The sequence below is a fragment of the Littorina saxatilis genome, linkage group LG11 (genome assembly GCF_037325665.1).
Source record: "Littorina saxatilis isolate snail1 linkage group LG11, US_GU_Lsax_2.0, whole genome shotgun sequence".
Taxonomy (NCBI): domain Eukaryota; kingdom Metazoa; phylum Mollusca; class Gastropoda; order Littorinimorpha; family Littorinidae; genus Littorina; species Littorina saxatilis.
This window is the reverse complement of record NC_090255.1, coordinates 41,753,823-41,781,128: the sequence shown is the minus strand read 5'-3', so window position 1 is coordinate 41,781,128 and position 27,306 is coordinate 41,753,823. Positions and strand designations below refer to the sequence as shown.

Here is a 27,306-nt window from a genome sequence, read left to right as displayed (position 1 = left end):
TAGAGTGATGTTTTCATTACAAAATTGCGCCACCCACAAAATAACAAAATACCAAAGATGTCGTCGATTTCGAGGTGGCTTCAAACTGAAACCGTGATCTAGCATCTGCTTTTCGGTATTTTGGACGTTTACGGTCCTTTGCACTTCGACAACCCGTGAAACAGTAAGTACCCAATGAAGACTACTGTTGCAAACTTGGTAAGTTTGGGGGAAGGAAAGGCAGTCTCACTCTCAGACTCTCATCAGTCTCATTCCTTCTGACTCTTGAGTCTCGACTATAGTCTATAGTACTAGTGTGAGTAGTACTGCCAGTAGTACAGATCTTGCTTCAAATGCGACATATAATCTACTGTTTTGTGCTAACTTCCTCCGAATTCTAAGTTATTTCCACCGAAATCAAAAAACATATATAGACTGCCAACGTTCCAAAATTCAGAATAATAAACCCAGACAAGTATGTTATTGGTACTTAAAGGCACAGTAAGCCTCCCGTAAACCATCACAGAGCTCCCCGAGCGTCTAAATACAGTACAAGCATACTTCCATTTGAACGCTCACCGAACGGGAACATCCTGGCTGCTTTCTGTCGAGCGTGAGACATTTTCAAAGAATTTATTTTCGTAGACTTGTTCCGTTAACAACAACGGCGCCTCGTTTTTGCGCTAGAGCTAACTTTTAAAATCTAAATAATAAATTGACAGCTTGTTACACAAACATTCTTTAATCATAAAAGAATTCGTTTTTCATCAAGACAAGATCAGAACAATTCGAAGTTGTGAAAGTTTAAAAAAAGAAAAGCCCGGAAGCAGGGTCACGCAAGGGTCGTAGCAGACGACGGCCGGTTTATCAGTGCAAATCGCCGTTCCTCTCAACAGTCAAAAGCCATCGCTAGAGTTCTTGTGAACCACAGCCGTTGTTTCTGCATAAAAAAAAACGTGCTATTGTAGATAAGCTCACGTCGAGTCGCATTCAAATGACTAACTATGACGACTGAATTGTGAAAAGGGAAAACTGGATCACACGGGTTCACGATGGCTCAGGGGTAAGATAAACCACGCAAAAATAAATTCTTTGAAAATTGTTCGCTCTTTACGGAGGGCACCTAGGATGTTCTCAATTGGTGAGTGTTTAAATGAAAGGGTGTTTGTACTGTGTGTAAAAGCCTGACCGTATCTGTGATGGTTTACGGGAGGCTTACTCTGCCTTTAACTTATTTATGTGTCTATGACAAAACGAAACGTTATGATCACTGATCTTCGACCCAGCAGTCTTTAAGTTACTGATCAAAATCAGTGAACGTAACGATTTTTTGTTATAAATATAGCGTTTTCAGTAACTAATAATATTAATATTAATATTAACATACCTTTCTTGTTTTTTATTCTACGGAGCGACCGACTCAAGGTCTCAACTTGTTAAAAGTTGTTTTATCCAGATGTTCTGCATCAGTGCATGTCAGTCTCATTCTTTTAATTGATCCAATGGCTTCATGGCCCAAAGGCAAAGCAACATTACATATTATGGAAAGCTTACATAGCGTGAACCACAACTGTGCTCTCCGCGCTTTACATATTAATTTCTGCCGTTTGAAATGGTATTTTTTACAGACAGACAGACAAACAGACATTTATTTTACACACAATATATATATATAACGCATTCACATCGACCAGCAAACTTCAAGCCTCTTAGGCGTACATTCACCTTTCACGGCCTATTATTCCAAGTCAAACGGGTATTTGGTGGACATTTTTATCTACCGTATTTGACGGACTACAAGCCGCGACTTTTAAAAAGAAAAATCGCATTGCGGCTTATAAAAAGATGCGGCTAAAACGTTACCTAAACTTGAATAGCATTCACCTAATGGAAGTCGCCGCGGATTTTCATTTCGCTCGATTAGCGATTACCAGTACTTTATTAGCTCTCTACTCAAGACTCGGCGCTTTTCTCTTTCTTTCGCGAATCTTCGTTTGTCAACAAGTCGTCGTGACAAGATAGCGTACAGAGAAACACCGGATGTATCAGGATCTCGCGCGCGCGAGATTTCGTTTTTTTGTGTCTCGCGATAGTTGGAGGAGCGAGAGCCGCCATGTTGTGTTTTCGTCTGCTCGAAATGTGCGCAAGAGTCGTAAATCATCCCAAAAAAGCTTATTCCGGGCGGGACTACATGTGTGTGTTGGTTACAAATTGTGTGTGTGATATTTTTCTTCAAACTTTTTCACTTTTCTTCTTTGTTTCACTTGTTTATTCTCGGAGCTGATTTCGCCAAATACCGTACTTTCGTTTGCCTGGTTGTTTTGATTGATTGACACAATCTGGTTATATTTTTTTCGACGCGACCTATACGTGGCTCGTCCCAATTTTTTTGTTAAAAGTCGGGGGTGCGGCTTATAAAACAGTGCGTCTTGTAATTCGTCAAATACGGTATGCCTATACAATTTTGCCAGGAAAGACCCTTTTGTCAATCATGGGATCTTTAACGTGCACACCCCAATGTAGTGTACACGAAGGGACCTCGGTTTTTCGTCTCATCCGAAAGACTAGCACTTGAACCCACCACCTAGGTTAGGAAAGGGGGGAGAAAATTGCGGCCTGACCCAGGGTCGAACACGCAACCTCTCGCTTCCGAGCGCAAGTGCGTTACCACTCGGCCATACTCACCTCCAGATGGCTTCGCAGCAGGGTTTAACCTGGGAGAAAAAGGCAATGGGACATTTGTACCCCTCAACCAAATTCCGATGGGGCATAGTCGAAGGCAAGAAGCGCCAAAGAGGCCTGTACGCGTTTTGACCGAAGATGCAAAATGGTGCAATATGGTGCCATCTGAGAATTAGGCGCTATATCGTGTTATCTCTGTATGTGTGTGTGTGTGTGTGTGTGTGTGTGTGTGTGTGTGATCCGATGTAAAGTGTACATTTGGTGGCGCAGTGGTACGTAATCTCAATGCGCCCTTTGACGCACTGACGCAAATTGTGATGGGACATTTTCAGATTTAATGCGCCAATGGCGCAGGGAGCACTACTAAATGAAACCCTGTCGCAGTTAGAACTTAAAAGAAATTTTGATAACAGTTTTTAACACACTACACAGGGGTCGACACTAACTTATTTGGCCTGGGGCCACACTGGCCCCAGAGATGGAAATTGCTGGGGCGGAAAACAAAAATCTGGGGCCCACTCTCAGTATTCACGTGCGGCAATGCATTGTTTGTTTTTCTTCATCGTACTGAAGCCAGGGAAATTCTTTCAACCATTTGACATTGACATTACGACAGCGCTTCGCGCTATTGGCTGCATCGGTCTCCTTTTTTCGTTTCTCTCCACCCTGTTCTTCATCTTCATTTCCATGTCTTTTTTTCACCAGGGATGTGTCGCCACATTTTGCGTTTGGCATTTGAAGGCGATACTTATCTCTCACGCTGAAGAGCGCAATCTGGGAGTTATTTCCCTTGCGGCATTGTCCTTCGACGATTTCAATGGGTTTTTTTTCTTGACTGCGGCATTGATCGTAACGCAAACTTCAGTGACGACTTTGACTGGTGATTTTTAGTGATTGGCTCTGGCATTGGAATTTTCGGTTTGTCATTGTCAGTTGGAATTTATCCTGGGGCGGAGTGGGCCCCAAGCTTCGGCAATGTTTGGGGCGGAACACAAAACTCTGGGGCGTTCCGCCCCCCGCCCCCGCTAGTGTCGAACCCTGCTACACGCGTCGACCACACGTAAAACACGGGGGACAGGGGAGTGGAATTTTGTTTATTTTTTTAATATTTTTACTGAGAAGAAAGCAAGAACTCTGCGTGAAAACATGGAAGCTACACTGACAGTGACAGCTGTTTTGATGTTTGATTTAAAAAATGGTTTTTAAATGAAATTGAAAGCACCAAGTTAGCAGTAGCAGTATTTACCTCGCCATCTTTACATCAACGTGCTGAAGGTTCAGGGTTCAACTTCAAGCTCAAATTCGTGTTGTGCCGTAAGTGCCATGTGTAAACGCATGCACAAGAGCAAGTACGCACAGTAAAGATACTGTAAGTGTAATCCATGTCAAGAGTTCGATGAGAAACACGAAAACACCCAGCACGCATCCCCCGAAAATAACGTTTCTTTCTTTTCTTTATTTGGTGTTTAACATCGTTTTCAACCGTTCAAGGTTATATCGCGACGGAGGGAAGGGGGGTGATGGGATAGAGCCACTTGTCAATTGTTTCTTGTTCACAAAAGCACTAATCAAAAATTTGCTCCAGGGGCTTGCAACGTAGTACAATATATTACCTTACTGGGAGACTGCAAGCCTCCAGTACAAAGGACTTAACATTTCTTACACACTGCTTGACTAAAATCTTTACAAAAATTGACTATATTCTATACAAGAAACACTTAACAAGGGTAAAAAGAGAAACAGAATCCGTTAGTCGCCTCTTACGACATGCTGGGGAGCATCGGGTAAATTCTTCCCCCTAACCCGCGGGGGGTTGAAAACAACGTATGGCTGCCTTTATTAGGTGCGGGGGGAGGGGTGTGTGTGTAAAACAAGGGTAAGAAAGTGGGAGCTGCAGCCCATGAACGCAGAAGAAGAAGAAGTATTCAAGGTTTGTACAAACGACAGGCGCTGTGGCGGGGTGGTAAGACGTCGGCCTCTTAATCGGAAGGTCGAGGGTTCAAATCCTGGCCGCGGCCGCCTGGTGGGTTAAGTATGGAGATTTTTCCGATCTCCCAGGTCAACTTATGTGCAGACCTGCCAGTGGCTTATCCCCCTTCATGTGTACACGCAAGCACAAGACCAAGTGCGCACGGAAAAGATCCTGTAATCCATGTCAGAGTTCGGTGGGTTATAGAAACACGAAAATATCCAGCATGCTTCCTCCGAAAGTAGCGTATGGCTGCCTAAATGGCGGGGTAAAAACGGTCATATACACGTAAAATTCCACTCGCGCAAAACACGAGTGTACGTGGGAGTTTCAGCCCACGAACGCAGAAGAAGAAGAAGTTTGTACAACCCAGGGCTCCCCACAGACGCTTCACATGGAGGGTCCCTGGACCCCCAACTTTCATATCATATTCAGTGGAACTTGAGAGGGTCCCTGGACCCCCAACTTTCATATCATATTCAGTGGAACTTGAGAGGGTCCCTGGATCGACCCCCAACCTTCATATCATTTTCAGTGGAACTTGAGAGGTTTAGCTAGTAAAGTTTGCTCTCTGGCCAGTAAGTTTTCAGAATCACTAGCCAAAGGCTAGTACACCATTTGTAGGACTTTCAGCGCTGTACTGTGATTATTCATTGTCATGTTTTGTCACACCCCAGTGTTGGGGTCTCTATCAGCCTTGAGGGCCTTGGAGTCGGCCGCTTCCACCCGTCACGAGGAAAAGGTCAAGTTCGCAGCGCAGTCTGAGAGTTTGCAGTCACAGAAAGAGAAGATGGGGCAACTCACTATGAAGAGGGACAAACTCATGGAGCAGCTACATAACGCTACCACAGGCACAGGTAACTTCAAGTATGAGTAGTAGTACTAACAGCTATTGTGTTTTCAGCGTAGCAATAGGGCCCGATATTTAGACGAGACAAGTATAATGCCGACGAGTCGAAGACGAGTCGCATTATACTTGTTCGAGTCTAAATATCGGACCCTATTGCTACGCTGAAAACACAATAGCGTTTATATAGCTATTCTGACATTAAATTCTGTGTTAGAATCATGTTTTTGTCAGCGACAAGTACCAGAATGGTCCATGTCGTTGATTGCAGACGACGGTTCCCTTTCCGCATGAAGCCACGGAAATAACCGAACATTGAAAAACCCACGGACATGTATTACGGAGAAAACTCGAGATAACCGGATGCTTAGCATTACGTCAATATGTTAGGAATCATATGACGTCATGACGCATCATGCTTGCCTACGTAGATTGTATGTTCGAAAGTCTGACTTCTGTTGGGAATTCGCGTGGTGAAGACAGCGGTAAATCTGTAGATGATAAGAGAACAAGGATTGTCTCAGAAGAAACGACGAAATGTTTCAGACCGGTAACTTCATTTCAACATTGCACTATACAATGGACATTCTATGTGACAGGAGAGTTTGCTGATTTTGTGTTAAACATTGGAGAGATCGTCTGCTAGAATCCGAGATAGGTCGCTTCAGATTGCAGCTTCTGGAAATTTGCAAGGTTTGTTACCTGTTAAAGAACTGGATTTTACACGTAATGTATGTCATGTACAGTAAGCAACAACAAAAACACACACAAAGCAAATGGCATCGTCTGTCGACTAGTCACAGAGTGACAGAAACAAACCGCCTGGTGAGGTATGCGTGTACTTTATACACGTGGAAGAAACCGGAACCACGCGTCTTTGTTATTGCCGATATCGTTTGGATATCGGCAAAAATGGCCAACTTTTGTATCGTTATGCTTTGATGATCGGAAAAGGGATGTGTGAGACCATCCAATCACAGCCCCCGAATTCCCCCACGTGTCCATCAGAATAGCTATATTGCTACATAACGCTACCACAGGTAACTTGAAGTATGAGTAGAAGTACAGCTACATAACGCTACCACACGTAACTTGAAGTATGAGTAGAAGAAGTACAGCTACATAACGCTACCACAGGTAACTTGAAGTATGAGTAGAAGAAGTACAGCTACATAACGCTACCACAGGTAACTTGAAGTATGAGTAGAAGTAGTACAGCTACATAACGCTACCACAGGTAACTTGAAGTATGAGTAGAAGTAGTACAGCTACAAAACGCTACCACAGGTAACTTGAAGTATGAGTTGAAGTAGTACAGCTACATAACCGCCTGGTAACTCGCCCGGTTGGCCAGTTAAAATGTTGGTCCAATGCAAGACTTTTGGTTGTAATATCGAGTTTCAAAGCCATATATTTTTTACTAGATGAATACCCGCTTCGCCGGTTACGGCTTCACCGGGAAGAAGTCGAGCCGAATACCCGGCTGTGCCGGGGACCCGGCTTTGCCGGGTGTACGCCGACTTTGCCGGCGCACCGCACGAAGGAAGGGAGATAAACGCGCAAAACACTGGAGAAGATAAGGAAGAGTACTACTCGGCTTCGCCGGGACAGTGACCTTCTAAAAATAGTATAACGGGAATATGGATTGAGCGTTGTCGACAGTGACCTTCTAAAAATAGAAACGGAAATATGGATTGACGCCACACGAAGGAAGGGAGATAAACGCAAAACACTGGAGAAGATAAGGAAGAGTTAGTGGGAATGGATCTGGGAAGATGAACAAAAAACCCAAAATCGGTTCAGCGCTGCGCACTGAGAGCACGTGTTGAAATATCTCATCGACCAGGTTGTGTCTGGGGTGTACCTGAATATGGCCACCAAATTTGAAACAGATCCATCGAGAACCTTGGGCGTGCATCGCGAACACACAGACACACACACACACACACACAGAGACACAAGTCGTATATATATATATATAGATAAACACTGCAGATCAACTGTGGTATGTACTGGGCCAGTAACATTTCTGGCGGGCTAGTAACTTTCTTGGAGTTACTCGCCCGGTTGGCGAGTTTATATTTTGAGATTTGGTCATCCCTGCACGTTGATGGCTTATCCCGGTGTTTCAGTGTTGACCTTATCCCGGTGTTTCAGTGTTGACCTTTTAATTTCAGGCTGACAGATTGTCTAAACAATTTTATGTCAGAAGAAAACCTACAACCTTTGTGTTCACGAAGCAATTTTTATAGGGCTATGAATTTTTTCTTCAAAAATGTTTTATTCAGGCAATTTAAAAAACAAATTGTGTCATGCAATGCACAGAACATAATGGTATAATGTATAACACTGAACAAGACATGTTCAATACAACAGACAAGCAATTATGGCAGATACTGTTCAGCAAGGGTGTAATATGATGCCAACTTCAGCATACATTTTCCATGATTCATTTCAGTAAGGCCAAAAAAAAAAAAAAAAAGGTCTGTTTACGGTAACCCGACCAACCCTAGTTTTTAGACCCGACCCTAATCTTTTTTTTGGATCGTCTGGAAAAAAAAACAAGTCGCGTAAGGCGAAAATACAACATTTAGTCAAGTAGCTGTCGAACTCACAGAATGAAACTAAACGCAATGCAACGCAGCAAGACCATAATTATACTCGTAGCATCGTCAGTCCACCGCTCACGGCAAAGGCAGTGAAATTGACAAGAAGAGCGGGGTAGTAGTTGCGCTGAGAACGATAGCACGCTTTTCTGTACCTCTCTTCGTTTTAACTTTCTGAGCGTGTTTTTAATCCAAACATATCATATCTATATGTTTTTGGAATCAGGAACCGACAAGGAATAAGATGAAAGTGTTTTTAAATTGATTTCGACAATTTAATTTTGATAATAATTTTTATATATATATTTAATTTTCAGAGCTTGTTTTTAATCCAAATATAACATATTTATATGTTTTTGGAATCAGCAAATGATGGAGAATAAGATGAACGTAAATTTGGATCGTTTTATAAAAGAATTTTTTTTTTTACAATTTTCAGATTTTTAATGACCAAAGTCATTAATTAATTTTTAAGCCACCACGCTGAAATGCAATACCGAAGTCCGGGCTTCGTCGAACAATACTTGACCAAAATTTCAACCAATTTGGTTGAAAAATGAGGGCGTGACAGTGCCGCCTCAACTTTCACCAAAAGCCGGATATGACGTCATCAAAGACATTTATCAAAAAAATGAAAAAAACGTCTGGGGATATCATACCCAGGAACTTTCATGTCAAATTTCATAAAGATCGGTCCAGTAGTTTGGTCTGAATCGCTCTACACGCACACACACACACACACACACACATACACACACACATACACCACGACCCTCGTCTTGATTCCCCCCTCGATGTTAAAACATTTAGTCATAACTTGACTAAATGTAAAAAAAACGCATCCAAAATAGAGCTGTTTGCGCTCAAACAGCAGACGACAGAAGGGAGGTAAGCTCAAAGTACTGTTTATAGTTATGTTGGGAAAAAACAGGGATTGATGAGAAGAAATGAACTGTGAAACATAGAGAGGGGAGAAAAAAAAAAGAAAAAAAAAATGGAAAAAAAGAAGAAAAAAACGCGACCTACCGACCCTATTTTTTCACCCTATGTTACCGTGAACAGACCTATTTTTTTTTTGTGGCCTAAAGTGGATATGTTTATCAACCTTAATAAATGTAGGACAGTACCTTTAAAAATAAAATTCAATGTTGGTTTTACTTTATTGATTCTACATTTGTATTTGGCTTGCAATAAAATACTATCAAAATCTGTATCAGTTTTTGTTATGTCATCTTGTAGGGCTATTACTTTAGCTCTTACAATCTCTCTCCTATTTGACTGGCTTTAACTCATTCGCTGCGCGTCTAAATTTCCCCTGTGTTCCCTGCCAACGCGCGATTTAGAGCCATTTTGAAAAAAGTATTAAAAATCAACAACACAAGATAACCTTACATACCTTATGTTTTTGCAAAGTTTGGAACTTACTCTTTTAGAAAATATATGAAACATTTGAAAGTACATACCTTTTGTTGTCTTCATATCCAGGCAAAATATCCAATTTGAAGCAAAACAAAAAAACTTTCTACGTCGTGGGTTCATCATACACAATGTCATGATCGACACTTGCATTGCCCGAATCATCACCCAAATGATCGTCCAATGGCACAAAATCGTCACCAGAATCTAAAAATTAATATCATCTCCACTATCATCATCACTGAGGTCAAGATCAGAACCATACTGAATAACACGTTCTGGCACTCTTTTCAAGTTACTACGTCTCAGCAGAACGATCCGCCATCTTGGAAAAGTCAAAACACGTGGGTCGCACACCGTCAACAAAATTTTTATTAATCCCAACAATTTAAATGAAGGAACTGTTTACAGTGAATGGTACCACTGTAGACAGATAGAAGTTCATTGCAGGGGTTGTTTCCCTTGGTCAGCAGGACCGTTTACACCGTTAAAAATTCGTGATATCCGTCGGAACTCAAGTACCGGCACGCAGCCAACGCTAAACACAGGTGTCGGAATTCCAGTTCCGACACGCAGCGAATGAGTTAACCCCTTCACTGCCACAGTATAACAGCCTTAACCCCTTCACTGCCACAGTATAACAGCCTTAACCCCTTCACTGCCACAGTATAACAGCCTTAACCCCTTCACTGCCACAATATAACAGCCTTAACCCCTTCACTGCCACAGTATAACAGTATTTTGGTATTGCTGTGCGCCAGGGCAAATTTCGCTTTCTTCGGTAGGTTCACTAATCTGTTCACTGCTCAATCATTTATTGAGATATCTCTTAGATCTTTGGCATGTGGTTTGCTTACACCCTTGGCTATTATCTGATAACATGATCATTGGACTTTGTTTGTGATTGTTATAGTAAAAATCAATATAATGACCATTTTTGTCAAAAATTACAGTTTCCAAACTTTCACACACACACACTCACACATACACACACACACACACACTGCAGCACATAAAACCGCAGAAAACACAGCTAAAACTGGTGTCAAAAGTGCTGATGTAAATGCCACGTACGTGTATGGGCGTATGACAAACCAAACATGACCACATATCTAGTACGTGCTGGGCAGTGAAGGGGTTAATTGCCTCCAAAGGTGATCCTTGTGCTTCACGCACGGGGTTACATGAGCTTTCTTGTTTGTATACATGTGTGTGTGCAGACTCGGGAAAGGAAGGGGAGAGCAGTGTGTGTGGGGCAGAGACACAGGACCCAGAACTGCAGAGTGCACTGGCCTACCTGTCGGAGCTGCAGGAAAAACTCAATGTGTACAAACTGGCAGGTGAACAGCTCAACAGATTTTTTTTCATGACTAACTACTTTTTAAATCACATCTTTCTTTGCTTAGTGTTTTCAGAACTCAGAAAATGTATGGTATAGGCCAACCATTACAATGAAACAATACATGCAAGTAACATGACAAAACCTCTCTCACTCTCTGTCTCTCTCGTACACACACGCACACACACTCTCTGATTCTCTCTCCCTCTGTCCCACTCTCTCTCTTGCACACAAACACTCACACTCACACTCACACACACATCTGTGCTCATGCACGCGCACATGTGCTTGATGTAGTTGACTCAACACAAAGTGATGATGTGCAGGAGTGTCCGTGGTGAAAACCAATCAGGACAGCAAGGTGCTGTGTTTCACGACGTCACACAGAGGTGTCTACCTGGAGGCCTATCACCTCAAGCTGCAGCGACTCACCTCTGGCTGCTTCAAGGTCGTCCAGCATGACCTTCCACCTTTCATCGTCTTCTCCACCTTGCCCGCTGACCTTGAGGTCAAGGACATGATGTCAGCTGTGCGACCTTTGCAAGAGGCCTTGTCCATGTTTGTGCATCGACGAGAGGAACTGAAAACTGCTCAGGTGACACATACACATGCATGCAAGTACTCACACACACACACATTCACTGACACACACACATGCACACAATTAAATGGTTATGCTTACATATTTTGTGTACAATCACCGGATTAGACAGCAGGCCTCAATTCAATCTGGAAACCTTGACACAATGGACCTCCACTGTAAGTGTAATAAAAACAGATTCGCTCAGCACTCTTATCAGCTGGTGCAGATAAAGGCTTGGCCAGAAGGCTGCAACAAAATATTCATGTATTGATTTCCCTTTGTCTGGGCGGACATTACTACAAAACTTTAGTGTCTGTTTGCACTCAGCCTGTCGGTTTTAGCACCTTCTGTTGTTATGAACTGAAGGAGTGATGTCCACAAGTGTGCATAGTTTGGTCATGTGTGTTGTGACTTGTGGGTTAGAAACACAATACTTTTAGACGCCAGCGTTAGCTTTACCTTACACCTCCATTCTCAACAATCGGTGTCAATGTTTTCCTTCTAAGTACACGGAAAAACAATGCTTCTTTTTATATTTAGTCAAGTTTTGACTAAATATTTTATTACATTTAGTCAAGGTTTGACTAAATGTTTTAACATAGAGGGGGAATCGAGACGAGGGTCGTGGTGTATGTGTGTCTGTTTGTGTGTGTGTGTGTGTGTGTGTCTGTCTGTGCGTGTGTGTGTAGAGCGATTCAGACTAAACTACTGGACCGATCTTTATGAAATTTGACATGAGAGTTCCTGGGAATGATATCCCCGGATATTTTTTTCATTTTATCAATAAATACCTTTGATGACGTCATATCCGGCTTTTTGTAAAAGTTGAGGCGGCACTGTCACACCCTCATTTTTCAATCAAATTGATTGCAATTTTGGCAAAGCAGTCTTCGACGAAGGCCGGACTTTGGTATTGCATTTCAGCTTGGTGGCTTAAAAACTAATGAATGAGTTTGGTCATTGAAAATCGGAAACTTGTAATTAAAATGGTTTTTTTTATTAAACGATCCCAAAACATCCAATTTCATCTTATTCTTCGTCATTTTCTGATTCCAAAGACATATACATATGTTATATTTGGATTACAAACAAGCTCTGTTAAAAATATAAAAATTATGATTAAAATTAATTTTCCGAAATCGATTTAAAAACAATTTCATCTTATTCCTTGTCAGTCCCTGATTCCAAAAACATATAGATATGATATGTTTGGATTAAAAACAAACTCAGTAAGCTAAAAAGAATAGACATACAGAAAAGCGTGTTATCCTGCTCAGCGCGACCACTACCGCACTATTCTGCATGGCTTGTCGATTTCACTGTCTTTGCCACGAGCGGTGGACTGACGAAACTACGAGTATGTGGTCTTGGTGAAAAAAGCAGTGCGTTCAGTTTCATTCTGTGAGTTCGACAGCTTGACTAAATGTTGTTATTTTGCCTTTCGCGACTTGTTAGTTCATTCCGTAACTCAAATTGCAGTTGAAATGACTGTTTTGCTTGACAGACAAAGCTTTGAAAGTGAGAGACTTTCTTGTGTCAGAACAACCTGCCTTGCTTTCATTATGGGCTGGGATGTAGCTCAGTCGGTAGCGCGCTGGATTTGTATCCAGTTGGCCGCCGTCAGCGTGAGTTCGTCCCCACGTTCGGCGAGAGATTTATTTCTCAGAATCAACTTTGTGTGCAGACTCTCCTCGGTGTCCGAACACCCCCCGTGTGTACACGCAAGCACAAGACCAAGTGCGCACGAAAAAGATCCTGTAATCCATGTCAGAGTTCGGTGGGTTATAGAAACACGAAAATACCCAGCATGCTTCCACCGAAAGCGGCGTATGGCTGCCTAGGTAAAAACGGTCATACACGTAAAATTCCACTCGTGCAAAAAATACACGTAGTGTACGTGGGAGTTTCAGCCCACGAACGCAGAAGAAGAAGCTTTCATTATGTTACACTCTGCTTATGCTAAGCCTCAGGGATGTTGCTACAAATTCATACCTACAGGACAAATGTCCTGAGTTCTTCAGCATCAATAGGACATTTGACCGCTTTCAGAAAGTGTAATAGGACATTATGAATTTGCGCCAAACAGCTTATAACGCATTCCATGGAATTGTTCCAAAGTCATGCGCCCACACACACGCACACACACACCCACGCGCGCGCGCTGTAGAACACACACATAATATAGTAAATACATCAACACAGTGTGCGTATAATGTTGTATTTGTTTAGTTTCAAAGAAACCACAAAAAAGAAACCAACATGAACAACTTCAGAGCTCTTACTTTGATTACAAACTGCATGATTTGGATAAAAGTTGAAAATACAGTTATTCCAACCAAAACTGTCAAAATTTTCCCCAACAACAAGCCCTGGATAACGAAGTCGTTGAAGGCCACGCTCAATGAGAAGAAAATCGCCTTTCAATCTGGTGATAAAGACGAGCGTAGGCGTGTGCAGGCAAAACTTAGGAAAGAAATTTCAGAAGCAAAAAAAGCGTACAAAGAAAAGGTCGAAGAGCAGTTTCAGCAAGGGAATATCGCTGATGCGTGGAAAGGGTTGAAAACTCTGTCAGGTCAAACAAAACAGAAACCCAGTTGTACTCTCCCTTTAGAAGACCAACAAAACATGGCACAGGACCTGAATACGTTTTACTGCCGATTCGAACGCGACGATGTAGGGAGTGTTTTAGATGACACCATTTTAAACTTAAAAGAGAGAATTTCTGACGACGACGACTTCGAGATCGAGGGTGATGTGGTGCAGTCTGTTTTTCAGAAACTTAAGGTGCGTAAGGCTGTTGGTCCTGATGGTCTTGGGGGCAGGACCTTGAAGTGGTGTGCAGCACAGTTGTCTGTAGTTTTCAGTCAGCTTTTCACTTGGTCACTCAGGGACTGTATTGTTCCTGATGTGTGGAAAAAGTCAACCATCTGTCCCGTTCCTAAAAACAGTAGACCCAAACAGCTCAATGACTATCGTCCAGTTGCCCTCACTTCGGTAGTAATGAAATGTTTTGAACGCATCCTTCTGCCTCGTCTTCTCAACTGCACACAACCTTTCATGGACCCTTCTCAGTTTGCCTACAAGAAAAACAGAGGCACAGATGACGCCACACTCACACTTCTGCAACAAGCATATAGTCACTTAGAAAAACCTGGTTCCTTCGTCCGTATTCTATTTATAGACTTTTCATCTGCTTTCAACACAATACAACCTCACCTGCTTGTTCAAAAACTGCTTTCTTACAACGTCACTCCCAGACTCGTCCTTTGGATCACACAGTTTCTAGTGAACAGAACCCAGTCCGTCCGTTTCCATAGCGCACTTTCATCCATAGTTAGTACTTCTACTGGAGCCCCTCAGGGCACAGTATTGTCTCCAGTTCTGTTCACATTATACACTAACGATTGTCAAGGCACTGTTACGACCCCTCTTGTGAAATATTCTGACGATTCTGCCCTTGAAGACCTGTCTGACTCCGATTCTGTTTATTTTTCTGAAGTTCAAAATTTCAGCTCCTGGTGTAAAGATAACTATTTAGCCCTAAATGTGACAAAAACAAAAGAGCTAGTTATTGACTTTCGCAAAAACCCAGCTACAGTTTCAGATTTATACATAGATGGTGTGAAAGTTGAGCGAGTGACTGAATACAAATATCTCGGTACAGTCATTGACAACAAACTAAATTTCTCCTCAAACACTAAAGCTATCCACAAGAAGTGTCAGTCAAGAATCTACTGCTTACAAAAGCTCAGAAGTCTGAACATCAACAGCCGCATCCTCCAAACATTCTATACTTCATTCATTGAATCCATTCTCACTTTCTCTTTCATCTGCTGGTATGGAGGTCTGTGTGTGAAGAGTAAGAATGTGCTTGGGCGGGTGGTGAACACATGTGGTAAGATTGTGGGGGTGAGACAGGAAGGACTGACTGTGCTGTATGAACGACGTGTGGTGCGAAAGGCCCGCTGCATCATCCAGGATAGTAGTCATGTGCTCGCTCACCACTTTGAGGTCCTGCCCTCAGGACGTCGCCTCCGCACTCCCAGATTCCGCACGCTCAGAACTAAGAACAGTTTTATTCCAAAGTCAATTGGCTTTTTAAATACCTAAGTTAATTAAAACTAGTATGTGTGCCGGTGAACATATGCACTGATTTCTGTGATGAATATTTTTTATATTCTTTGATGTGCACCCTTATGCTGAGTGTGATAACCCTCGAATGACTAGTCCTGTGATAAATATTGTTCAATGACATATCTAGTCCTGTGATAATGATAGTTTTTAGCGGTAAACTTTTAGCTAAAGCTGACGGCAATTTACCTATTTGGAATCATGTTACTATTCCTGTTAGTGTACATATGCGTGCGCGAGTGTAGTATGCTTCGTATGGTATTTTTATCTGTTGTCTTATTATTTGTTTTGTCTTTTAATGTGCACCACACTGAAATTTCTCTGTATGAGATAATAAAGTATTCGTATTCGTATTCGTATTCGTAAAACTAAAATAATGATCGGTTTGATCTAATGCTGATCTTTTGCAGGCTTTAGGTTTTTTTTTCAGCGGCATAATTCAGTGCTTCGTCTCGTATCGAAAACAAAAGCAGACGACAAATTTAGTCAGTTGGAGTTGTCTCCCGTACTCCTGTAGCATGCACTGATCTAAAAATAATCCACTATTTTTAGATCAGTGCGCTGCACCGAGACGGTTATACCCAAACGGCGCATACCGCAAACGGTTCGGGAATTCCCGACAAAAGAAAAGATCCGCACGCGGCACTGGCAACTTCAGTGTCAGCTGAACACAAGAGCGTTCGGTCTTTTAGAAGATTTGTATCTTGAAATGAAAATTAACGAATATCGCGCTGTCCGAAGGAATGGAGTACATATCGGACAATGACCACGCTCAGGCTAATACGATAGGACATCTGACCGACATGCGGCAATGTGAATCGGACATTTGGGGATTTTCATCGTTTTATGTCCGACGCCTAACGACATCCCTGAAGCCTTACACTTTTCTTTGCAATTGTAGGGTAAGATTTGGTCGCACATTTTCAGAATGATCAAGGTTCAATTTGGCTCCAAGCTTTGCAAAAAAAAATTGCAAAAAAGGCTGACATCCTACAGTCTGTGAAAGTATAAAACGGCCACAAAAAAAAATAGGTCTGTTTACGGTAACATAGGCCAAAAAAATAGGGTCGGTAGGTCAGGATTTTTTTTTTCTTTTTTTTTCTCTCCAAAAAACCATATTTTTACGTTATTTTGCAAAAAAAACCAAATTTTTTTTTTCTCCCAAATGCCAAAAAAAAGTCTAGGGTCGCGCGAAAAAAATAGGGTCGGTCGGGTTACCGTAAACAGACTATTTTTTTTTTTTGGCCTAAAAGTGACGCTAAACGAAAACGTCAATGTAACCCCTTTTGAACTTGGTGTCATGAGCATTTACTCAAAAGTAATCATTGTTGTTAAAAAATGTTTCTGTATCAAATTCTTCTGTATCTCACTTGGTGAATGTGAAACAAAAGTTGATTCATTCTTTCGTAGAGCTTGTTCCCCGATACTCTGCATGTTGTGGAAAGCAGCGCTGCTGTGGACTTTGTGTGCTGCCACCTGGATATCAGCGATGACGTGCAAGTGGAGATAACTCTCAAGTACACGGACCTGAACCACTACCTGCCCTCCTCTGTCAGTGCTGTACTCCCTTTGAAGCTGGGTGAGTCGGGTGTGGAGATTGAGGGTGCTGATGATGATGATAAAATCGTTTATTCAACATCACTCTGTAAAAACATTTGTCTTAGGTAGAAAACACACACAGGCGCGCGCACACACTTTCCCTTTATGCTTTATGTACGTAAGTTACCTTAAGGGTGCTTGTGATATGGGGGTTATTATATGTAAGGCCCCCCCCCCCCCCCCCAATGTTTCCGGTGACACGGGTTCGTAGGTCGGATCCTTTTTTTAATTTTTTATGAAGTTTGGTTTTCATTTACACAGGCGTATGTGGCGTTTTAATATTTTATTGGCTTTTTAATAAAATATTTTTAAAAGAGTCAAACTTCTTCTTCGTTCATGGGCTGAAACTCCCACGTTCACTCATGTTTTGCATCAGTGGGTTTTTACGTGTATGACTGTTTTTATCCTGCTATTCAGGCAGCATACGCCGATTTTTGGGGAAGCTTGCTGGGTATTTTCAGGATCTTTTCCATGCGCACTTGGTCTTGTGCTTGCGTGTACCCCCGAAGGGGGATAAGGCACTAGCAGGTCTGCACATAAGTTGACCTGGGAGATCGGAGAAATCTCCACCCTTAACCCACCAGGCGGCAGCGGCCAGGATTCGAACTCACGACCTTCCGATTAGGAGGCCGATGTCTTACCACACGCCACTGTACCCGTCTAAAGGGTAAAAAAAAGTTATAGGGAAAAATAGGGTCACTCCTGGAACCGGAAACAAGGAACTCTTTTGCTTTTGGCCTTATTAACATTTTTGACATACACACAAAACCTTTGACACACATGGAGACCGTCGTCCTGGGAGGTCCCACTAGCGGTCAGAATGTTTCTGTTCTTTCTTTCTTTCTTTCTTTCATTCATTTTCGTTTTTTTCCTTCCTTCTTTTATTCAGTGATTCATTCAGTGATTCATTCAGTGATTCATTCAGTGATTCATTCAGTGATTCATTCAGTGATTTATATTTTCTTCCTCTCTTTCTTTTCTTTCTTTTCTTCTTCATTTGTTTCTGTCTTTCTTTTTAGTCTCTATTGGTTTTACCGTTCTTATTCTTTCTGTCCTTTTGACAATTTGCTTCCTAATTTCTTTCTGTAGAAACCAATTACCATTGTAAAAGTTACAAATTGCTGTCTCCCAGCAGTTAGAATTTTTCTTATTCTCACGCCATTGCAAATTTACAGTCCAGCAAGCTTGCACGCCAAACTAACCTGTGATTTATTGCTGATCGTTATACGAGATTAACATCATCTCCGCGTGGAATCAAGCTCTTACCTTTTTACGGCAGATGTGGCCGTTCTTGCTACCGCCACTTGAAGATGAGATAACGATATTCACAGATAGTCAGGTACCATTGAGTCGGCCAGCAACTATTTATGACCTTTGACGTTTACAATGAGGGGATTTTGACGACCTGACAACGAAGAGTAGTTGTGTGAAGAAAGTTTGTTGTGATTTGTTGTTTGTGTGTGTGTGTGTGTGTGCGTGTGCGTGTGCGTGTGTGTGTGTGTGCACGTGTGTGTGTGTGTGTGTGTGTGTGTGCACGTGTGTGTGTGTGTGTGTGTGTGTGTGTGTGTGTGTGTGTGTGTGTGTGTGTGTGTGTGTGTGTGTGTGTGTGCGTCAAAGAGAGACACAGAGAAAGGGAGAAAGAGACGGGAGAGAGTATGTGTGTGTGTATGTGGTGCCTGGAGTATTTTATCACCAGCAGACAGTTTTGATGACGCAGAAGATTTATGATAGCTGTGGACTCAAAGACTTGTTCCTGTACTTGGCGAATGTTTGTTACATCTTCTCTAGTCTTTTATGGATATGTTAATGCCTTTATGATGGTCACACTGTGTGTGTGTGTGTGTGTGTGTGTGTGTGTGTGTGTGTGTGTGTGTGTGTGTGTGTGTGTTCATGATAGTGCTGTTTGCAAACAGTGCAGCTTGTGTTAAATCTTCCCAGTGTGTGGAAACTGCTTGAAAGAGAAAGCACGCACATGACATAGGTGAAGTCTTGACAGGGCTAAACGCCACGGCTAAAAGCACAGGACTGCTTGAGTATGACAGCACTGGTACTTTGAAATGACAACTTGTGCCATGTTTAGGTCTTTTTGTTTTGATGAAAGAAACATGGGAAGAGGTGATTTACTAAGTTGAGAAAGTGAATGTTCATAATAGTGGTTTGCAATATTTGTGAAATTTGCGAGGAGACTGTACAGCAGTTTGTATTCTCAGTATCATGAGTATGTTCAAAATGTCGGAATGATGAGATCACACAATTGGTGGAGAGAGAGTCTTCATATGGCTAGAAAAAGTGATTGTGTGTGACTTTGTGAGGTGAACACTTCTTGGTTTTGTCATATTTGTGAACTTTTCGATGAGACTGCACAGCAGTTTGTATTCTTAGTGTGTTCAAAATTCTGGAATGGTGAGATCATACAATTGGCAGAGAGAGAGAGTCTTCATATGGCTACCCACCATGGCCGGCTAGAAAAAGTGACAGTATGTGACTTTCTGAGGTGAAAACTTCTGAGTTTTGTCATATTTAGGAACTTCACAGCAGTTTGTATTTTTCTGTGTGCTGACAATGCTGGAATAGAGAGAGAGATCGGCGGAGAGAGAATTTTCATATGGCTAGAAAAAAACTGATGGTGTGTGACAGACACTCTGAGATAAAAACTTGTGGGTTTCATGCTATTTGTTCACTGTTTGACAGGATTGCACAACAGTGTGTATTCTTCGTTCAATTGTGAAATCAATCAATCAATCAATGAGGCTTATATCGCGCATACTCCGTGGGTACAGTTCTAGGCGCTCTGCAGTGATGCCGTGTGAGATGAAATTTTATACGGCCAGTAGATTGCAGCCATTTCGGCGCATATTTACCTTTCATGGCCTATTATTCCAAGTCACACGGGTATAGGTAGACAATTATTAACTGTGCCTAAGCAATTTTGCCAGGAAAGACCCTTTTGTCAATCGTGGGATCTTTAACGTGCACACCCAATGTAGCATACACGGGGGGAGGGTTCGGACACCGAAGAGAGTCTGCACACAAAGTTGACTGAAATAAATTTCCGCCGAACCTGGGATCGAACTCACGCTGACAGCGGCCAACTGAATACAAATCCAGCGCGCTACCAACTGAGCTATATCCCCGCCCCAAAATGAAAATGAAACAGGAGAAGAGAATAAGGAACGGAGCAGCGTTCTGGTTCTACACATTGTCTTGGTTCTACACATTGTCTTACCAAGCACTGTTGTAGAAAGTCAAGCGTACATATTATTAATGGTTGTACAATGTGGAACGCCCCTTTTAAGACACTCAAATATCGGCGAAAATCAGGTCTTAACAAGAGAAGAGCAAACGCTCGATCGAGTCACTTTCGCAGTTCTGAATATTATATGAGGCATCAGATGGACAGGAAGAAATTGCTATTCACAACACAATGAGTCACGTTCACATAAAATTTGAGCCCGGTCACTTTTATAGTTTCCGAGAAAAGCCCAACGTTAAGTTGTGTGTTGCCGAACAGAAAAGGCTAGTTATCTCCCTTGTTTTTCTGATAACGTTCGTAAAAGGCTACAGATGTAAATACTTTGATGTAAAGAATAATCCTACAAAGTTTCAATCACATCCGATGAACTTTGTCAAAGATATAAAATGTCTAATTTTTCCTTTGACGCTGACCTGTGACCTTGAAAAAGGTCAAAGGTCAACGAAACCATCGTTAAAGTGTAGAGGTCATTGGAGGTCACGACTAAACAAAATATGAGCCCGATCGCTTTGATAGTTTCCGAGAAAAGTCCAACGTTAAGGTGGTGTCTACGGACGGCCGGACAGACTAACACTGACCGATTACATAGAGTCACTTTTTCTCAAGTGACTCAAAAAGGGAAAAGGAGGGAGTCTTAAAAAGGAGGGAGTCTTAAAATGGAGGGAGTCTTAAAAAGGAGGGAGTCTTAAAATGGAGGGAGTCTTAAAATGGAGGGAGTCTTAAAATGGAGGGAGTCTTAAAAAGGAGGGAGTCTTAAAATGGAGGGAGTCTTAAAAAGGAGGGAGTCTTAACATGGAGGGAGTCTTAAAATGGAGGACAATGTACAGAGGTTATGAACTGAACATGTGAACAAGCAAGGTGTTGAAAGGGAGGAAGTCTTACATTGGGGCGGGGGGGTCTCAAAAGGGGGGTTCCACTGTACCCACCCTACTCTTGCTGACTGGGACACCCTCCTGCAGTGTGATTTATGATTGTTTATACAACTCCTGCAATGCAACCGAGGGGTGGATTAAATCTAGTTGATTATTTTTAGACAAGTGAGAAATTAGAACGAACTACTTTGATTACACCAAAAATCACACGTGGATTATTCGAAGTAAGAATAAAGAGAGCTAAAAAATAATCAACACTAGAATTTATTTTTAGAACATTTGAAACCCAGACGATTGGACCCTGTTGCGGAAGAATACGTACAACGTTGACTCAAAACTGAAACAACAATGGCTGACGTGTATGTGGACAACGGTGAATGAGAGTTGTGCAGAGCAAATCTCCTGGTACAGCCCGGTGACCCAAAAAAAAGAGTACCCAAACAAAACGTCATAAATTGAACAAAATAAAGCAATCTTCATAAAATGTATTTACACACACAAGTAGCCTCTGCATGATTTGCACAGAAAATGTTAGCATTCTAGCTTGTCTTTCAGGAAAGTTATGCTCATTCTACAGAACATGCTCCAAATGGCCTCCCCCGGATTTAAATCCCCCAGATTTCTATCTTTGGGGGTTCCTGAAAGACAACGTCTACAGGAACAACCCACAGACAATCACAGAACTCAAGAGAGCCATCACAACAACCATTCGCGGAATCTCGCAACAGGAGTGTGTGCGGGTGATTGATAACTTTGCGCGACGAGTTCAAGTTTGCCTGCAGCGGCGCGGAGGCCATTTGGAGCATGTTCTGTAGAATGAGCATAACTTTCCTGAAAGACAAGCTAGAATGCTAACATTTTCTGTGCAAATCATGCAGAGGCTACTTGTGTGTGTAAATAAATTTTATGAAGATTGCTTTATTTTTGTTCAATTTATGACGTTTTGTTTGGGTACTCTTTTTTTTGGGTCACCCTGTACCTTCAAAAATGAAAAAAACCCATTGAACAAAGAAGCAATTTGTATTGGAAATACAGCCTCACAGTTAGACAGTAAGTCTGCAGTGTCATCAGGCCATGTTGAATATTTCATTTGCTGATAAGATTTGACTTTCGCAAGGTGGTCCAAGCATAGAGAACGTGTTCCAGTTCAAGCATGACGTTCCACTCTGAAATTGTGACTTATTTGGTTCTCGTTCCCTTCATTTGCATCTTTGGAATTGTGGGAAACATTCTGACTTTAGCCGTTCTGATATGGGGGAAATTCTCTGGTGGAGCGTTCGTATACCTTAAAGGCCTGGCTGTGTTTGACATTCTGAGCCTGGTGTTCATCCTGCCCATCAGTCTCGTCCGGTGCCCCGTGTGCCCCTTTAACAACAAGCACGCGCTCAACTTCTACCAGGCCTACATCTACATCTGTGTTGGCGACGTCTTCCTCAAGGCCAGCGTGTGGACCACCGTTTTGCTGACCATCGAGCGATGCTTGGTCATTGTCTTTTGTCGCAAGATCCAAGTGTCGAGACGAAAGTCTCGATTCCCTGTGATAGCTCTGGTGGGGATTTTCATCCTCACCTCCCTAGAGAACCTTCCGACAGTGTATGCGTTTACCATTCACACCGTCACAGGTAGGGTGACCTTGACCCACTTTGGAAAGAGCAGCGGCTTTGAGATCTACTCGTGGTGTGACGCCGTCATGTTCCAGTTCGTTCCGAGCGCAGTGCTCTTCGTGTTCAACATCGTTCTCGCAGTCTACCTCGTCAAACATCGTCGGGTCAGCGAGAGATTGAAAGACAGCATGCCGCAGTCACTGCAGGAGTACCGTTTCACCGCTGAGCGTCGCACGCTGCTGATGCTGCTGGGAATCATTGGACTCTTCCTGGTCACCATGGTGCCGTGTTCCATCATGAACCTCATCGGGATCAGCGTGGACTATGGGTCTGACCTCTACAAGCAGTTTCAGATGGCGGTGACCGTGCTCATCAGTCTCAACTTTTCCTGCAACTTCCTTCTCTATTGCGTTCTCAACCGCCGCTTTTGGCAGGTGCTCAAGACACTTCTGTGCACGTGCTGTGGCAAGCAGAATCGCGTCGTGCCGCTTTTCCAGTCATCCCTGAAAGAATCCGCCAGCGAGCCGGCCCAGTCTGAGACAGTGTTGAACGTCAACGGAGCGGTGGATTACCAGCGAAAAAGCGGTGTTAAGACGATGGTTCGAATCCCAGAAGAGCCAGAGGAGCAAGTGTGTTGTGATTCTGCCGGTGACAGTGTTGTGTCAGACGTCAATGGAGCGGTGGATTTGCAGCAAAACAGCGGTGTCAAGACACTGGTTCCAATCCCCGAAGAAGAGTCAGAGGAGCAAGCGTGTTCTGATTCTGCCAGTGACAGCGTTGTGTTGAATGTTAACGGAGCCATGACCCTCGTCTGAACCACATTGTGCCGGTGTGTGTCTGACATGACAGCACTGATTCTATGTGAGGTGTGTCCAGTAAGTATTTGACATTATTGGGACGTGCACAACGTTTGGATAAGGAAAATATCTGTAAAAACTAAAATGAATGAAAACCACTGGGGCTGACAAATTGACAATTTTTTGTCCAGTGTTTTTACATGAAAGTTATAAAATACCAGGGACATCAGTTAGCCTGAACTCTGAATTCAGTCTTTTACGTTACAGGTATTACAGGTGTTAACTGTAACTGTAAGACCCCTCTGTTGAGACTAGACATTTCTGGGTGCCTTTTCCCCTCAGTCAGGTTTAGTGATTGCGATGGTTGGTTTGATACAAAGTGATTGGCTTATAGTTATCAGCGGACACATCTCAATATACATGGTTTGGTAACCAACAGGCATAACTTAACTTCAATGCTGATTTTTTTTCCATTATTTTCATCTGCATACAGTCCTTTGATGGTTTCATGTCTCTTTTTGCATCCAGTTGATTCTTAAATCTTATGCTACATTTTATCAGTGGCTAGTTTGTGTGTGTGTGTGTGTGTGTGTGTGTGCTCTTGTGTGCGTGGGTGTGTATGTATGTGTGTGTGTGCACTTGCGTGCATGGGTGTGTGTGTGTGTGTGTGTGTGTCGGCCCAGTGTGTGTGTGTGCACTTAATTGTGTGCATGGGTGTTGGTGTGTGTGAGTGTGTGTGTGTGCCCGGTGTGTGTGCACTTGCATACATGGGTGTGGGTGTGTGTGTGTGGGTGTGTCAGAGAAAGCGCCAATTATCGTCCGCTCGTGCTCCCATATGCAGATCGCCAAAACACAATGCTACCTATGACACACATCTGTTTCCAATTCTACTGGCAGCTGAACCATTTTGGAAAACTTAAAGTAGATACTTTGGTATGATTGCTTAAAGTTTGAAATTTAGGGACTTACTTCACATGCCTTTGAGGGAAAACGGTTAGCGGTTAGTGGTCAGTGGTTAGTGGCTAGTGGTTAGTGGTTAGTGGTTAGCGGTTAGCGGTTGGCGGTTGGCGGTTAGCGGTTAGTGGAGCGTATTTTCTTCTGTTGCGTGCAAGCTGTGAATGTTTTTCTCTGTGTGTTTCCAGGGGAAGGCAGACCGAAACAGGGCTTCCCAGAAGACATTGCGTCCAAGCTTCAGGAAATCTTCTTTGACACTGACAGTCGTCTCTGTGAGGCGTTCCAGACTGCAGCAGAAACTCTGGGGGACTACTTTTCCCCGCAACTGTAGGCTGAAGAATACATGTACGAAGAAGTGATCACCTTGTGGACTATGTGGAAATTCCTTGCAGACAGTATTGTGAACTTTATTGGAATTCTCAGCAAAACATTTTGCAAACTTTGCTGAATTCTCAGCAGAGAGTTGGATAGATTTTCTAGAAATCTTCAGTGTGGACTGATCAGGCATTTTGTGAACATTCTCAGCTGAAAATCGCACTGACTTTGTCATAATTTTCAGCTGAAATTTCAATGGACTTTAGGAACATGCTCATGTAAACTCTGTGCGCAAGTGGTGGACACTTTCACCATTCAGCTCTGTAGGCATTGTTGATATATCAGGCGTAAGTTTTGTGGACTATTTTTAGCAGCAGCAAGCGACAGAAAAGTGCTGCAGTCATTGCACTGGACGAAACAGAGGTCAGTGGATGATGCGTACTGTTGAATTGTTAACTGCCACGGATAGCTTGGACTATACTGATGCAGGACAGCTGAATACGCGCTTCTTTCACTGGTGAAGAAGTGCAGTCATGGAGTGGAATGGTTGATGAATTTCGGAAATAAGTCTGACTTTACAGAACATAATAAACTCAGCATTCGCTCTATAAATATTTTGCCTTTGTTTTTTGTTTAAACATACAGATGGAGAATCTTAGATCTAAGAAACAAAGGGAAGTAGGCGCTCTAAAAACATTTGAAATGTGCAATAGAATCTCCTGGCACCTGAGAGAATTACACTGAGAGAACCTCTTCCCGTGTACACTACATTGGGTGTGCACGTTAAAGATCCCACGATTGACAAAAGGGTCTTTCCTGGCAAAATTGCTTAGGCACAGTTAATAATTGTCTACCTATACCCGTGTGACTTGGAATAATAGGCCGTGAAAGGTAAATATGCGCCGACATGGCTGCAATCTACTGGCCGTATAAAATTTCATCTCACACGGCATCACTGCAGAGCGCCTAGAACTGTACCCACGGAATATGCGCGATATAAGCGTCATTGATTGATTCATCTCCCGAGCTGGACTGAATGTGTAGCGCCAGTGAAGGCCAAGAAGAAGAGAGAATTACAAGCATTAAAATGAACAAAGGATAAGTTGTTTGTTCATTTCAGTGCTTGTCATTCTGTCCGGTGCCAGGAGATTGATTCCCAAAACTGTTACTTACTCTATTGCGCATGTCGTATGCGTTTAGAGCCATCGCTTAATAATAATAATGCAAACTTTTATAGCGCTATTCTAGAAAAATGTCTACTCTTAGCGCTTTACAATACATACATCGACCAAGCATACTATACACGCACAGGCAAAGAAACCGACCAAACATAACCAACAAACTATACATGCACATGCAAAGAAAACGACCAAACATACAATACACGCACAGGCAAAGATAACGACCAAACATAAACAAACATACTATGACCAATCATAACCAACATACTATACGCGCGCAGGCTTCCCTATGTTTCTTTAATCATGCAGAGAGATCTTTATCTGCTGTGATGCCCACAGCGTGTCTTCACTCTGGACGAATTTCGAAAATAACTGTCAGGTTTGTATGGGTTGTGAAAGAGTGAATGCCCTTGCTTTCAGGCGGACAAACATTGCACGGGCCGATATCCAGCGATGGGTGTGTTTGAAACATATGAACAAGGAGCACGTGTGCATTTATTTGTACCCGAAAAAGCAAGGGTATTCACTCTCTCACAACCCATACACACCTGACAGTTATTTCCACACATTGTCTATTCTCACCGAGTAAATGTAGAGTTAGCTTGTCTCACCTCAAACAAATACAAGTCTCTCACGATTCATACAAGCCCGTCTGTGATGTGTATGTGTGTGAACAGAAAAACCTGAATACAATCATGGCAACGCGTGTGATGTGTGTGAACAGAAAAACCTGAATACAATCGTGGCAACGCGTGTGATGTCTGAACGTGTTTTTTCCCCCTCTGATAGACCTTTTGATAGATCAGAGAGCTTGACACTGAATGCAGAACATGTCGACCGCCTCATTGTTCTGAAGAAAATCATGCAGTAAACTCATGTCTCACGCTATGTATGGCTTCTATCTATTGATTGAAATCTTCTTCTTCTTCATTGTTCATAGGCTTAGACTCCCACATTCACTCATGTTTTTAGCACGAGTGGATTTTTATGTGTATGACCATTTTTTCCCCGCCATTCAGGCAGCATATGCCGATTTTGGGGGAGGCATGCTGGGTATTTTCGTGTTTCTATAACCCACCGAACTCTGACATGGATTACAGGATCTTTTCCGTGCGTACTTGCGTGTACACACGAAGGGGGTTAAGTCACAAGCAGGTCTGCACATAAGTTGACCTGGGA

General features: G+C 42.6%; 2 protein-coding genes across 2 annotated transcripts; both read left to right on the top strand.

Moving 5' to 3' along the window:
• LOC138980490 (uncharacterized) lies at positions 1-25,558 on the top strand. Its single transcript, XM_070353370.1, has 6 exons — positions 1-163; positions 5,308-5,487; positions 10,720-10,839; positions 11,165-11,433; positions 16,963-17,131; positions 24,820-25,558. Coding segments are annotated over exons 1-6 (882 nt in total). The 5' UTR covers positions 1-162; the 3' UTR covers positions 24,963-25,558.
• Positions 21,765-24,812, top strand: LOC138980489 (probable G-protein coupled receptor B0563.6). Its single transcript, XM_070353369.1, has one exon. The coding sequence runs from the start codon at positions 22,430-22,432 to the stop codon at positions 23,693-23,695; it is 1,266 nt and encodes a 421-aa protein (XP_070209470.1). The 5' UTR covers positions 21,765-22,429; the 3' UTR covers positions 23,696-24,812.
• Positions 25,559-27,306: the final 1,748 nt, after the last annotated feature.